We start from the raw sequence: 14,742 nt of genomic DNA, 5'->3' as shown, positions 1-14,742 counted from the left end.
TTTACTGGCTGACGGAGCCAACATTTGTCCGCTTCCACAGACAGTTTTTCCGGGTGATGTGGCGAACCAGAGCAGCGCACGGAAACGCTGTTTACCTTCCCGTGGAACGTTACCTATTTATCTACTTGCACTGGCGTGCTTTCAAACTGCTAGGTTGGCAGGAGCTGGGACCAAGCAACGGGAGCTTACCCTGTTGCACAGATTCGTACTGCCGACCTTCTGATCAGCAAGCCCAAGCGGCTTGCTGGTTGCTTGGGCTCAAAACAGTGGTGTAAACCACAGTGCCACCCACGTCCCTTGTTATTACTTAATCATGAACCAAAACAATTCCTCCCCACTATAGGCTGGGGCAGGGCAGGGCTGTCATTAAATGCCTTCCACAATATACATATCACTCATAGGTACTATTCCCTGCTCCATTCTCATTTCCAGTCACACTACATATTACAGTGGTTTAGAGAATTAGTTCCCAATCCAGAATCCTCCATTAAATGTCACTTCATCCGTGCCCTCACTGGGTGACCTTCTGCAGGCACCTCTCTCTCAGCCTTGGGCTTCCCTGCTTGACTCAGGCCTTGGTCAGTCACACATCGTGCCAAACTAGAGAGAGAGGAAAGGAGGCCTGGGCAAGAGGGAGCCCAGCCCTGCGCCAGAGGGAAAATACCTGCCTCACCCAACATAGATGAAGCACCGCTCACCTGCAAAGAGACAGTAATGTGTTAGATCAGGGGCTTACACTGCCTTGCTCCTGTTGATTAAAAAACAAATCCCCTTTTAGCATTTGCACAAGGAACAAGGCAATGGTAAGCCTTGTTTTTGTTGGCACACTTCTACATGCACACAACTGTGTACAAACAAAAGTGTCTTTAAGAGACAAAAATTGAAGGATTTCTGCCCTGGGTTTACAAAGACAACTATAAACTGTGGCTTCCCTCTTGGCCCCACAAAAAGGTGTTGTGCCGTATCCCTGTTGCAAATGTTGCCTCATCTTGTAACTGAGGGCTTGGGGTGGAGGGACTTTGCAAAGACAGAAGTCCCTGATCTAACTTCAGTTCCAGTTTTTCATGCCAAGTGAACCAGCCTGGGAGTCCAATGAGCCACAGCAGCTTCCAGTTAGCCTGTTAGACTTTAGAGAGCTTTATATGTGGGATATTGTCCCTACACAAAGGCAAGGTGCAAATTCATGTCTAACCCAAAGAAAGATGGGGCATTTATTCCCTGCTGTTTAAAGATCTCAGAGCTTAGGGTACAGGCATGCTGGCTTATAATATATGGCACTGTGGCTTGTGGCAAACAAGTCTATTATTGGAAGCTACCACATCCTGCAAAACTGCTGAAATACTTGTGGCTCTTTTTCCCAGGACATACATATGCTGGAACGGCAAAAGCTCTGATGTGACATATACTTCCCATACGAGATGGATGGCGTAAGTAGCAGAGATTCTTTCCCAGCCACACCAGGAAGCCCCATGCCCACCCATTGAAAGCAAAACTATGATCATTGCCTCTACCATACTTAAAAATTGCATTGCTCTACTGACACCACGAAACATTTAAATATATACATATGAGGGGGAAACTTTTTCCCTCCTGCAAATGTAACGAGAATTTTGACCTTTTCGCTGCAAAGTCTATATACATTTAAAGTGTCATTCAATAAAAGTGGCTGTCTACTGACACAATTGTATTAATGTCTTACAACAGATATCCCACTGAAATTTAAGCTTACTGTACTTATGTAAAATATTCACGTCATTAAGTTTAACAGAGCTCAATACCCTCAAAACAAAGCTAGAAAATGAGTTCACACTCATTGAGAATATTGAGGACACCCTTCTTTTTCTTATTACTAACTTCCCCCATTCCTTAATCTCAATCTACTGCCCATCTTTCCCTCTACTACTTCAGCATTGGCATAGCCAGGATTTTTGTTGGGGGGGGGGAGAACCTCAGTTAGCTATGTATTTTTATTGATTTTTATTCATGTACTTCAGCATAATTCATAATTTCTCCCTTCTTCTTTTCACCTTGCTTGTCCTTTTATCAAGGAGCTCAAGGATGCTTATATGGTTGCTTAGTCTTCCTTTTGCTTGCTACTATTGCATATGAAAATGTGCGTGTTAACTGCATTTACCTAATTAACATCACATCTAATCTTGCTCTCACACTGCTCTCATTCATTCTTTGAAAAAGCATTTTTGAAAACGTAATTTACTCGTGTGGATTTAGAAAACTAGCTTCAGCTTACTGACTGCATAAACACTACCAACCCCATTTGAGATGAATGTGATGAGCATTGTTACTGCAGCACAGTAACTGAACATGAACACTGGAAATCAGGGGTGCAGCACAGCTTACAGGGTAGCAAACCCTGACACAAAGCACGTGTTGGCCTTCCAGTTATCTAAGCCACTAAAGGACTGAGGTTCAGCAGGGATAAGATACTGTCCTGTTAGCTGGGGAAAGCAGCTGTTGGTTACAGCGAGACCTACCTGAATAATATTTCACTGTGTGGAATAACTGTTATTTCTTATACTATGAAAAATAATACAATGAGATACATACATTCATGCATTAAAAATACATTTCAATTTTTTTTGGGGGGGAGTCAGCATTATCATCTGTAATGTTGGCAATAAGAGACTGGAGAAGTGACTTCTCAGGCTGCATTCACAAACAAGGCAAAAAAGATGTGCTCTTGAACTATATGCCCCTTACAGTTTTGTATTATTCTGTTTACATCATTTCATATTTAATTTTCTTTTTTGAAAAAAGAACTTGCTCTTCACACAGCTTCAAATGTTTTGTAATGAGACTGTAAGAACCTACCATTCCATGAATAATAATAATAATAATAATAATAATAATAATAATAATAATAATAATAATTTATTATTTATACCCCGCCCCAGCCACTCTGGGCGGCTTCCAACAGAATATTAAAATACAATACTCTATTAAACATTAAAAGTTTCCCTAAACAGGGCTGCCTTCAGATGTCTTCTGAAAGTCTGATAGTTGTTGTTCTCTTTGACATCTGGTGGGAAGGCGCTCCACAGGGCGGGTGCCACTACCAAGAAGGCCCTCTGCTTGGTTCCCTGTAACTTGGCTTCTCGCAGCGAGTGAACCGCCAGAAGGCCCTCAGCACGGGACCTCAGTGTCTGGGCAGAATGATGGGGTTGGAGACACTCCTTCAGATATACTGGACCAAGGCTGTTTAGGGCTTTAAAGGTCAGCACCAACACTTTGAATTGTGCTCGGAAACGTACTGGGAGCCAATGTAGGTCTTTCAAGACCAGTGTTATATGGTCTCGGCAGCTGCTCCTAGTGAACAGTCTAGCTGCCGCATTCTGGATTAGTTGTAGTTTCCGGGTCACCTTCAAAGGTAGCCCCACACTGAGTGCATTGCAGTAGTCCAAGTGAGAGATACCTAGAGCATGCACCACTCTCGCGAGACAGTCCGCAGGCAGATAGGGTCTCAGCCTGCGTACCAGATGGAGCTGATAAACAGCTGCCCTGGACACAGAACTGACCTGCGCCTCCATGGACAGCTGTGAGTCCAGAATGACTCCCAAGCTGTGCACCAGGTCCTTCAGGGGCACAGTTACCCCATTCAGGACCAGGGAGTCCTCCATACCCGCCCACCTCCTGTCCGCCAAAAACAGTACTTCTGTCTTGTCAGAATTCAACCTCAATCTGTTAGCCACCATCCATCCTCCAACTGCCTCCAGACACTCACACAGGACCTTCACCGCCTTCACTGGTTCTGATTTGAAAGAGAGGTAGAGCTGGGTATCATCCGCATACTGATGAACCAAACCCCCTGATGATCTCTCCCAGCAGATACATGTAGATGTTGAAAAGCATGGGGGAGAGGACAGAACCCTGAGGCACCCCACAAGTGAGAACCCAGGGGTCTGAACACTCATCCCCCCCCCACCACTTTCTGAACACGGCCCAGGAGGATGGAGCGGAACTACGGTATAACAATGTTCCCAGCTCCCAACCCCTCTAGACGGTCCAAAGGATGTTTTGGTCAATGGTGTCAAAGGCCGCTGAGAGATCCAGCAGAACTAGGAAACAGCTCTCACCTTTGTCCCTAGCCCGCTGGAGATCATCGACCAGTGTAACTAAGGCAGTTTCAGTCCCATGATGAGGCCTGAATCCCGACTGGAAGGGATCCAAATGGTCCGCTTCTTCCAGGCATGCCTGGAATTGTTCAGCAACCACCCACTCAATCACCTTGCCCAAGAATGGAAGATTTGAGACTGGGCGATAGTTGGCCATATTGGCCACATCTAAAGATGGTTTTTTTAAGAAGCGGTTTGATAACCGCCTCTTTCAGTGGGTCTGGGAAGGCTCCCTCACAAAGAGAAGCATTCACCACCGTGCGAAGCCCATTGCCCAGCCCTTCCCGGCTAGCTTTTATAAGCCAGGATGGGCAAGGATCAAGGAGACAGGTGGTTGGTTTCACTCATCCAAGCAGCCTGTCCACATCCTCGGAGGTAACAGATTGGAACTGATCCCACATAACATGACTAGACAGGACTCTAGCACTATCCTGCCCCAGCCCTGCTCCCACGGTGGAGTCTATCTCTTCCCGAATCTGAGCAACTTTATCTGCAAAAAAAAAAATCAAAATCACTGCAGGATGTAGTAGTAGGTGGTTCCGCTAAATTGCGAACCGTCTGAAAGAATCTCCTGCTGCTGTTTTCTGCAGATGCAATAGAGGCGGTGAAGAAAGTCTTCTTCGCCGTCGCTACCGCCACTTGGTAGGCTCGACATTGAGCTCTAACCCATGTCCAGTCAGCTTCAGAATGAGTTATCCGCCACCGGCGCTCTAGCCATCTCAGCGATTGTTTCATTGCCCTCAGATCCATGGAAAACCATGGGGCTGCCGGGCCCCATGCAATTGGAGAGGGCGCTTTGAAGCCAAACAGTCAATAGCCCTGGTTAACTCTGTATTCCAGCGGACCACCAGAGAATCAGCTGAAAGGCCATCAACATGGGATAAAGCATCCCCTACCACTCTCTGGAAAACATTTGAATCCACTAAGTTGTGGGGGCGGACCATCCGAATTGGTCCCACCTCCCTGCAGAGGGGAAGGGTCTTTAAAGTGTTCTTTAAATATAGTCATGAAAGCAAAATTATGCTGAACCTAAACTTGAGTAGCATAGTTTCTAAGAACTCTCTGTTATACATGATAATTCTTCTACGAAGTCCAAAAGATTTTCAATGTAGAAAAATCATTACTTATAAAGCAGAACAATATAATTCTATATAAAATATTTGAGAAAAGAATGTCTAACTTTGATGGGTCAACTGCCCTTTAGTTTTAATTTTAGTGTTTAGCACATACAGTACTTAAGTACCTTAGATACGAATCAGGTCAACTTATGCAATCAACAGTACAGACACCTTACTTAATTTGTTTAAAATAGCGTTGAGATAAGAAAAGTTGAAGTGGTCTTTGTAAGGAGTGTATGTAATAGAAGATTTCTCTCTCTCTCTCTCTCTCTCTCTCTCTCTCTCTCTGCTGATCTCATGCTGAGGTTGCAATTCCCAAGATTCACTTGCAGACTGAAGCAGAGATCTCAGCACCACAACCACCCAAGTAGTGGCAACTTCCCAGAATGACACACCCTACATCCTATTGCAATTATGATTGGACTTTATTACAGTTTCCACAAGTGATCCACACACACACTAACTGCAGTGTCATTGCTGAAAATATCTCTTATTTGACAGCTGGATGGTAACCTTTCATAAAAAACCTGATGGACTGCAACTTTAGTAATTTTTGCATTGCTTTTACATTTCCATCGTTTTCATAAAGGAGGACCAAAAAAAGAGAGACCTGAACTATATGAAGGGAAATAGCTTCTTGGTCCTCCAAGATGAATGGATCTTACTTAAGGTTGGTCAGGCTTTAATATGTTTAATATGTTTGTATAAACCTGTAACTTACTTCTGTGATTTATGCATCTATGAAATCTATATATTTACAACAAATAATATACAATAACCAAGGTGCAATGTTGTAGTACTTAAGCATTACAGTATAGAGATGACTGGAGCCTCAAGAGTTTCTGAACAGGGCAACACATGAAGCAAACTATCACTAGATTATATGCCACTTTTTAATGTCAAAGTTAAAGCTACCCAGGTTTCATGGTGTGTTTGCTTTCTCTAGAAACCTGGCAGCCTAGCAAAAACCAAAACAATAAAACCCTGCAGTGTGTGAAACAGCACTGATTTTTCAAAATCAGAGAAAGAAATACAGTACATTTCTACCAATTACTTGCCCTAACTAATCTAGAAACCAATTTAATGGAAACCTTTAAAAATATTTCACTTCTTAAAAACCATTTCACTTTTTAATTGTGTTTCCTTTCTGCCACACCCACCAAACTGTTGGTCTAGAAAAAGAAAAATACTGCGCTACGATGTGGGCACTATGGATTCATACAAACACTTCTTTCTAATCATTTGATGATTAACAGTAGAATGTGTGGGCTCATTCCATTGGAAACCATTACGCTTGAGATCATTCTGAGATCAGAGGCACAGCATTTCTCCCTTAAAAGGTGCAGAAGGCTCTTTATGGATGGTGGTAGCAGGGATTGGGGGTGGGTAGGGGGAATGGAAATCTTGTCACCTGTTCTGAAACAGGAGAGGAAGACCCTGCCATGACTGCAGTGTGCTGCATCCTCCACAACATCTGAGACAAGAGATGTACATCCAGATCTACCTAGCCCTGGTGCCAAGGGGGATACAGTGTTTGCAGGCTATCTTCAGCAGCATCCTCCTCTACTGATTAAACCCAGTTTGTGGATGCCAATCAAAAATGGACCAAAAGAAAAACCACCAAACAGTTTATCGGGGACTGCAATCCTCCTCTTCCCTATGGCCCAAGTGACCTCTTGCACACATCTTTGCTGGAAATATGTCTGAAATCTGTGCTATTTTTCTAGAAAAAGAGGAACTCAACATGAATGCCTCCCTCATTCTCTTAGAATGGCAATGGCACCCACCTGATAGGTGCAGGAACTAGGTTCTAGTGAGTTCCAGTTGGAAAAAAAAAACCTTGCCTGAAATACTTCTTACATGTACAATGCTGCCCCTATCACGGCCCTCCACCACCACCAAGCCATGAGACATCTAAATCAAGGTGGAGATCATTCGACCCATTTCTGAACATTGAGGAAGACCCTGTTGCTCCACAACATATCATTCTGTGCATGCAAAGCATTAGCTAGCAAACCCCATGTGGGGAAGCAGTTCCTTCAGTGATAGGTTTCACTGATTCCTTAATTAGGCAATACAAACAAAAAAGAAAATCATTCCTGATCCTGCTACAGTTGTGTGCTACTAACAGACATGGATGGGAATGGGTATTTCCAAAAAGGCACACCTGACCTGTTCAGAGGGACCCAGGTGAGCCTATGCAAAGGGACCAGTGATAAGCATTGTATCTGTATGCTTACACACATAAGTCACCCCTACAGAATGAGGGCTGAAGCGGATTTTACTGTGATGATGATAATGAAGATGATGATGGTGATTACAGAAATTGTTTACAGGGTGTGTTTGACAGTTCAACCTTTCACTTAACAAGTACTGTATGAGGTAATCCAAGAGGAGTTCATAGTTTCACCTCTCCCCCCCCACCCCCTTTCATAGGTTGATTTTGAGAACAATTACTCCAGGCAAATACAAACCCCAGTGGCAAATTAAAAGATCCTATAACAACATTATCAGTACAATTATGCCCATTTTCTTCACGTCTTTGAGACTCCACTTTCTAAGTTTCAATTTAAATCAAGATTTGTTCAGCCTTTAGTTTCCTCAGTACTTATACATCCAGAAATTAAATGAGGCAAGAGAACTGAAATCTAGCTGGACAGCTTGTTTTACAATTGACCATGTGTCCATCACAACCCCCTGCATCTTCCTGAATAAGAATGGAGACATTGTACAGCAATCCCCTCTTCACCTACAAAGTATCACTGTTAATTCAGCAAGATTCCCCTTCAAACATATTAAAAGTTGTCGAAAGATCTGTCCTTATTAAAACTCACCAATTCTCTAGTCTCACAATTACAAATGAATCTTTTAAGCAAGTATTAGTTGGCTAAAAATCCACGTTTTTTTCTTACATCCATTCTATATTCAGACTTTTTAAAACACACACAGCTTTGGACCAATTTACACATTACCATTGCTATATATGCTGCCACAAAACTGCTTCCTTGTGATTTGCTCCCACATAGCAGCAGCAATGGGTAAAAACACAGAAAATGTGGCTTGTGCACATCACATTGGGCAACTCCCATGTTGGATCAAGGCAGGGGGATATACTGGCACAGCCACTTAGCCACTGACTGCATGCCATTTCTTGTAAGACCTTAGAATAAAGTAAGCATATATGTAAGGGAGAAGCTGCCAGGTGCAGAGAATGTTCATCAGATGGAGGGGGATGCTTTTATTCCTGATAGAGGAGGATTCCGCCTACTGGAGACAGGCAGGGTCTTCAGTTGCAAGGTCCTCTCCAGAGGGGAGGAGTCAACCCCTTCTCTCCTAATGACCCTGCCTGCTCAAGGGATGGCTGGGTCTTTGTGTGTCTCTCTGTGTGTGGAGAGAAACACTTGCCTGAGTGCTTGTTTTGTGTGGATTTCCCCTTTGTCTAGTCCTCTCCTTCGTCCTGTTTGCTATATCATCTTTCTGAGTGAGATTTTTCACTCTGTTTTCCTGTTGGCTGCCTCCCCCAGCTTATTCATTTCTACTTAGAATCATAGAATCATAGAATCATAGAGTTGGAAGAGACCACAAGGGCCATCGAGTCCAACCCCCTGCCAAGCAGGAAACTTCATTCTCTTCGTTTTCCTCCCCCACCCTGCTCTCTGGGGGGACTGTAGGGAGCAGCTGGATTCTGACTGGATTGCCAACAGGCACAGGAGGAGTCCACAGAGGCGACACAGGGCCAGGAGCTTGCATTTCCTGCCTCTTTCTAAAAAAAAGCAGGAACGCCATTTTGTTTCAGCAACTCAGCGTTTCTGGGATGGCCCCAGCAGCTCCTAGAGACGTAATTGCTGCACCTGTTGGTCTAGCAGTTTTGACTGGCTGCATTATCACTGCACCTTTGGGTCCCAGTGCTAACTGGGAGTTTGAGCAGCTGCTGCAGTGTGCTCAGTCGCATTGCTTTCCCCGCCTTTTCTCTGCGTCTGTGCACAGGATGACTGCGCCTCTGCAGGGCAGCCTTTCTCCTTGCGATGTTGGCACAGAGGATATCTATGCGTTTGGAAGAAGAAGAAGAAGAGTTTGGATTTGATATCCCGCCTTTCACTCCCTTTAAGGAGTCTCAAAGCGGCTAACAATCTCCTTTTCCCTTCCTCCCCCACAACAAACACTCTGGGAGGTGAGTGGGGCTGAGAGACTTCAAAGAAGTGTGACTGGCCCAAGGTCACCCAGCAGCTGCATGGGGAGGAGCGGAGACGCGAACCCGGTTCACCAGATTACGAGACTACCGCTCTTAACCACTACACCACACTGGCAAGCTGCCTTTGGTGATTCTCCAGGTTCTTTGCCAGAGCAGGTGAGCATGAGTAAGGGGGAAACCCCCTCTGATTCTGAGGCCTTCCTTAGTTCAAAAAAATTCCTGTAGAGGAGGCACACGAAGAAGAGCCTCAGAGGATGATCTTAGGGTCCAAGTAGATTTATACAGAGGTATGAACCTCATGCCCCTTAAGGTATTGTGGTCCTGAGCCGTTTAAGGCTTTATAGGTCAAAACCAGCACTTTGAATTGGGTCAGGAAACTAATTGGTACCCAGTGCCATTGGCTTGCCCCGGGGAGCAACCTGGCCATTGAATTAACTGTCTTCAGAGGCAGACCTACATATATCGTAATGGGGGGGGTGACATTCCACCCTCCTCTATCTTCCTCTGGTTCTATGCATTGCATAATTTGTTGACTTTACTGGCTGCTGTGGTTGATTTGTAGATTGATATGGGGAGGAGTTCTGGAACATTAACTTTTGCATTGCTGTCTAACCACATGTTTTGTGTCTGAGTGTCCTGTGCTCCAGCAGTGGGGCTGGTGTATGGGCAGTTGCTTGAGGGCTGAGGTGTTATTCTGCTCTGCTACTCCGCCTGGAGAGATAGGATGACACCTCCCCTCTAGAGAGGACAGTGCAAGCTGAAGTTTCCCTGTCTCCAGTAGGGGGAGTCATCCCTATCAGGAATGGGGACTGATATTCACAGTAAGAAAAAAATCCTGTTTTTTATTGCCAAACAAAATTCCAAGTATTTCAAACATGACTACAGTGGTGCCCCGCAAGACGAATGCCTCACAAGACGGAAAACCCGCTAGACGAAAGGGTTTTCCGTTTTTCAATGCGCTTCGCAAGACGAATTTCCCTATGGGCTTGCTTCGCAAGACGAAAATGTCTTGCGAGTCTTGAGATTTTTTTCCGCTTCCCCCCCTTTTTCTAAGCCGCTAAGCCTTTAATAGCCTTTTAGCAGCTAAGCCGCTAAGCCTTTAATAGCCGCTAAACCGCTAATAGCGCTAATCCGCTATGCTGCTAATAGGGTTGCTTTGCAAGACGAAAAAACCGCTAGACGAAGATACTCGCGGAATGGATTAATTTCGTCTTGCGAGGCACCACTGTATTCTTCCCCAAGGGAAGCTATGAAGAAGCAAACCTCACCAAAAACAACCTCATACAAGTTGTCAACAAGAAGTGAAAAACCACTGTAAAAAGCACTTATTTCAGCTCAGTGAGTTATTTTCATTGGTTTACAAATGTATTAAATGCTGTAACACCTACACAATGGCAATAATTTTTCTATATAGTGAAATTGAAAATTACACTGTCGCAGGTCAGATAATATTTCAGCCTATTAAGCCAGGATATGCACAATCATTTTTCTTGCACAAACAGCCCCTTCACTCCATTATTCATGTAAGAGGCAATTAAAGCAAGAAATAAATATACAGTTTATAGTTTCCCATTTTATCTAAAGCAAGAAACTTTGGCTACCAGTTTGGGACAATTAAACACTTTCTAAAAATGGTGGTGTAACACCTTGGCTTGTTCCAAATCTGCTAATCAGTATCCCAATTCAGATGAAACAAGGAAATATGCTAATAAGATCCTTCCTTGTTTAATTGCTGCAAGTCACAAAGGGAAGATGAAAGGGACTGTGTGTGTGGGCAAAAGGTCTGTGTCCTATGCTCTTTGCTTAATGAACTGAGATAGGACACTCTGAAGATTTCTCAGGCATCAACTAGCCAGTGGCTTATAAACCCACCTTTGAACTATGGGGAATTTGAGTCACTAAATGCTTGTTCCCAATGGAGGCTGAGTTTGCTGACAGATCCAATCTATTTTAAAGGATATGTGATGAATCATCTCCATCCCAATTTGCCTTGGAGAATAAAAAATAAATGGTGGCTTATATTTAGTGCAGAATTAGTTTCTTGAAATTAGTTTCAATGTTTGTTTTCAAAAGTATTAGCTCCTACAGCTCTGAAGCTATGCTTGAAAGTTTGCAGACACTGCCTCATGAAATCTCAAAAGTCAGCAGGGGGGCACAGTCAGAGCTATTACCCTCCCTATAATAAGTAGAAATTTGGTATTTTTAGCATATACATGCAGTCCTACATGAAACACCAGGAATTAATGGAAGTGATTTTAAATATTACAACTGACTTAAAGCACCCTTGCAGCATACCATATTTATTACTTACTTGAGACCTTTTTTGCAAAAGATATAAATGTATTTTTGTACTATGAACTGCACAATGAATTGCTTACAGTCTTTAGCTTTTCTTACCTTGTCTTGGTTAGCCTTATTCTTGTAACATAAATTTCCAATCAAACGAATTAGATGTGACTTAAACCCCACAGCTGGATGACAGCTTTGTTCTTGCCCAGAATGAGTCACTGTGAAGATGTTTGTGCTCTGCTTCCCAGCAAGATGTGTAAGCTGCAAAGTTTCTAAACAGAGAAAATAATTCTGTCTTATTTTTTAAAACATTATCTTTATAATGCCCATGATACTTAAGTTTTGTTTTACTGCATGGTTATTAACATATAATTACAAAAGGAAATCAATCTACATCTTACTGCTATTGAAAGAAACACTACTAAAATCTGGAATAGGTTGTCCCAGAAGTCTCCCCAGGAGGGGAACCAGATGGTCTTCTTTGCAAGGACAGAGAGCTGAAGGAGAATCTGGGCACGACCCAGGAAGGGGAAAGGTGGCATGGGGGGGTCAGAGGGGTGATGTGTGTGTATTTGAGGTCCCTGAGAGTATCCTGGGAATCATTCCAAAAAGTAAAAACAGAAAATACATTAGACAAAATATTCCTGTTCAAGATCAGGTTCCTGTATGTGACATTCTAACTCATGTTCTAAATGCACTGGTTCAATTAAGGCTAGTATAATGAGTCATATTACTGCAGTTTCCTGAAGTTAGCCAACATTTCAAGCATCAAGTTGAATGTATTTTGCAGCATATTTAAATATGCTGCATAAATACTTTAAAACTTGCTGGCTGAGAATGTTTGGGAACCCTCAACATTAACATATGGTTTCAATGTTCTATGCTATCCTGTGTTTAATTAGTCAGCTGGGCTATTTGGGTGAAAATTCATAAAAGTACTTATTGATCTCTAAGCTTACTGGTAAACTCTTTTGCACCAAAAGTAGCAAATATTGCTCAGTGTGCAACTTTAGAAATTATTGTTTAGTCCTCTGCTCTGGTACAATAGATAAGAAATCAAACAGAGTCCTTTAATTCATAACCCTAGTCCACATGTCACATAGAATCAGAGTTAAAAACAAACTGCAATTTAATGTGAATCAACTCTAGTGAACACTGCTGAAAAGTTCTGGCTGTGCTCCTCTCCAGCTCCAGTTGCTGCCACAACACCAAGGTATTATAACATTTACTACCAAATTACTTCACAGGAGCATTCAAGTTTCAATTCTGTTTCACACATTCTGTACAATGTGAAGAGCAGAGGCATGCAGAAAGTAGTGTGTGAACATTGGTTCATATATGTGATTTTTTAATACAAGATACACAATATCTTGGAATAAACATATATCGCACCAAAGCTTATACGTTTTACCTGATGGTTAGGTAATCCTTTAGCAAACCTTTGAATACCTTTTCCATCCAAATATAGATATTGGAAGACATGCTATCAATTTTCTGCTTCCTATTTTTAAGTTATTGGTCACAACTGTCAAGTGTTCCTTATAAAACCTACTTTCAAGTAGAATACAAAGCATTACTCCTTAGATTATTACATTTTAAAAAATGTGTGTGCTTCTTACTTACTGACAGTCACCTCAAGCAAATCAGGGCAAGCCTGCAGACATTCCAGATGTCCAGAGTTTGATGTCATTTCACAAAGAACATCAACAAGCCGAATCGTGACTAGTGCTTCCTATGAAAAACAGGCAACAGTTTGAAATCTCAGTTTTCACCTACTTGAGAAGTAAATTTCTAGCACCTATGGCAGCAAATGCCTACTGAAATTGCCAGATGGTATTAGAGGATATTGCAAATGGTCATGGGGTAAGCTTTACTTGCAAACACAGTTCCTTGTCCCAATGTAGCATAAATGCACGATTATTCAAAAAAAAACAAAACTGCATGTTTTGTACAGACTGCAGAATTCAGGTTTTTTTGGAACTGAAATTTTATTACCCTTGTGCAGAATTTTTTACAACCTTCTTTGGTACAGTGGTACCTCGGGTTATATACGCTTCAGGTTACAGATGCTTCAGGTTACAGACTGCTAACCCAGAAATAGTACCTCAGGTTAAGAACTTTACTTCAGGATGAGAACAGAAATCATGCGGTGGCGACACGGCAGCGGCGGGAGGCCCCATTAGCTAAAGTGGTGCTTCAGGTTAAGAACAGTTTCAGGTTAAGAACAGACCTCAAGAACGAATTAAGTTCTTAACCCGAGGTACCACTGTACTGATTTTTTTCTAATTCAAAAGCCTTGTAGCATAGTCAAATGCAAACCTCCATAAAAATGAGCATATTGTACTACAAATATCCAATAAACCTCAGAATCACAAATACATAATCAAGAACAGAAATACTGCTGTAAGGGTGATACTCTAAAAACTAAACACAAACTTGAAATAAAGAAATATAGAAATATAGAAAGTCTCTAGCTACATTATTTTCAATATAAGATTGTTCTGCAACAGAATTAAATCGTTTGTGGCAAAGTAATTATATTTACATTTAAGTTCAATAAATATTCATTTGAAATAATGTGTAGTATTTGTGATTAGATAGACAGGGAAATTATTGTCATTTGCATATTATTTATTCAACCTGAGAGCTGTTGCTTGGAATTGTCTAACTGCAGCTGGATTGATCTGTACCAACTGTGGTAATTGCAAATCATCATATGCAGAAAACAGATTATATAAAATTTAAGATTAGAAAGCGATAATTATGGGCTACAGTGGCAGAGCCGTGTGCTATATTATGGCTTTCCTGAATAAGACAGGAATTGCCCTTGCAACTGAAAATCCAGTCTAAGATAGAGAAGTGTTAATGCTTGGATAAAGGTCATTATAAATCCAGGATTTTCTAAACTGCATGAACAAACCAGTTAACAGAAACAGCAGATCAATCTGTTCCTGGATTATATCCATTTGAGAAGATGGTATGATTGTATATTTTCCTCCTTTCCAAATATCTA

General features: G+C 42.2%; 1 protein-coding gene across 1 annotated transcript in view; it reads right to left on the bottom strand.

Annotated features, from left to right (window-relative positions):
- Positions 1-14,742, bottom strand: part of ATXN10 (ataxin 10) — a 71,474-nt gene that overhangs the window by 14,466 nt on the left and 42,266 nt on the right. The window contains exons 8-9 of the mRNA XM_082223183.1: positions 13,353-13,461; positions 11,838-12,001 (exon numbers count right to left, since the gene is read on the bottom strand). Of these exons, the coding sequence (XP_082079309.1) occupies positions 11,838-12,001; positions 13,353-13,461 (273 nt within the window). The remainder of the gene's footprint in view (positions 1-11,837; positions 12,002-13,352; positions 13,462-14,742) is intronic.

This window comes from Podarcis vaucheri (assembly GCF_965113315.1).
Source record: "Podarcis vaucheri genome assembly, chromosome: 5".
In the NCBI taxonomy this organism is placed as follows: domain Eukaryota; kingdom Metazoa; phylum Chordata; class Lepidosauria; order Squamata; family Lacertidae; genus Podarcis; species Podarcis vaucheri.
The sequence above is the reverse complement of the archived record's forward strand: the minus strand, read 5'-3'. Positions and strand labels throughout refer to the sequence as shown.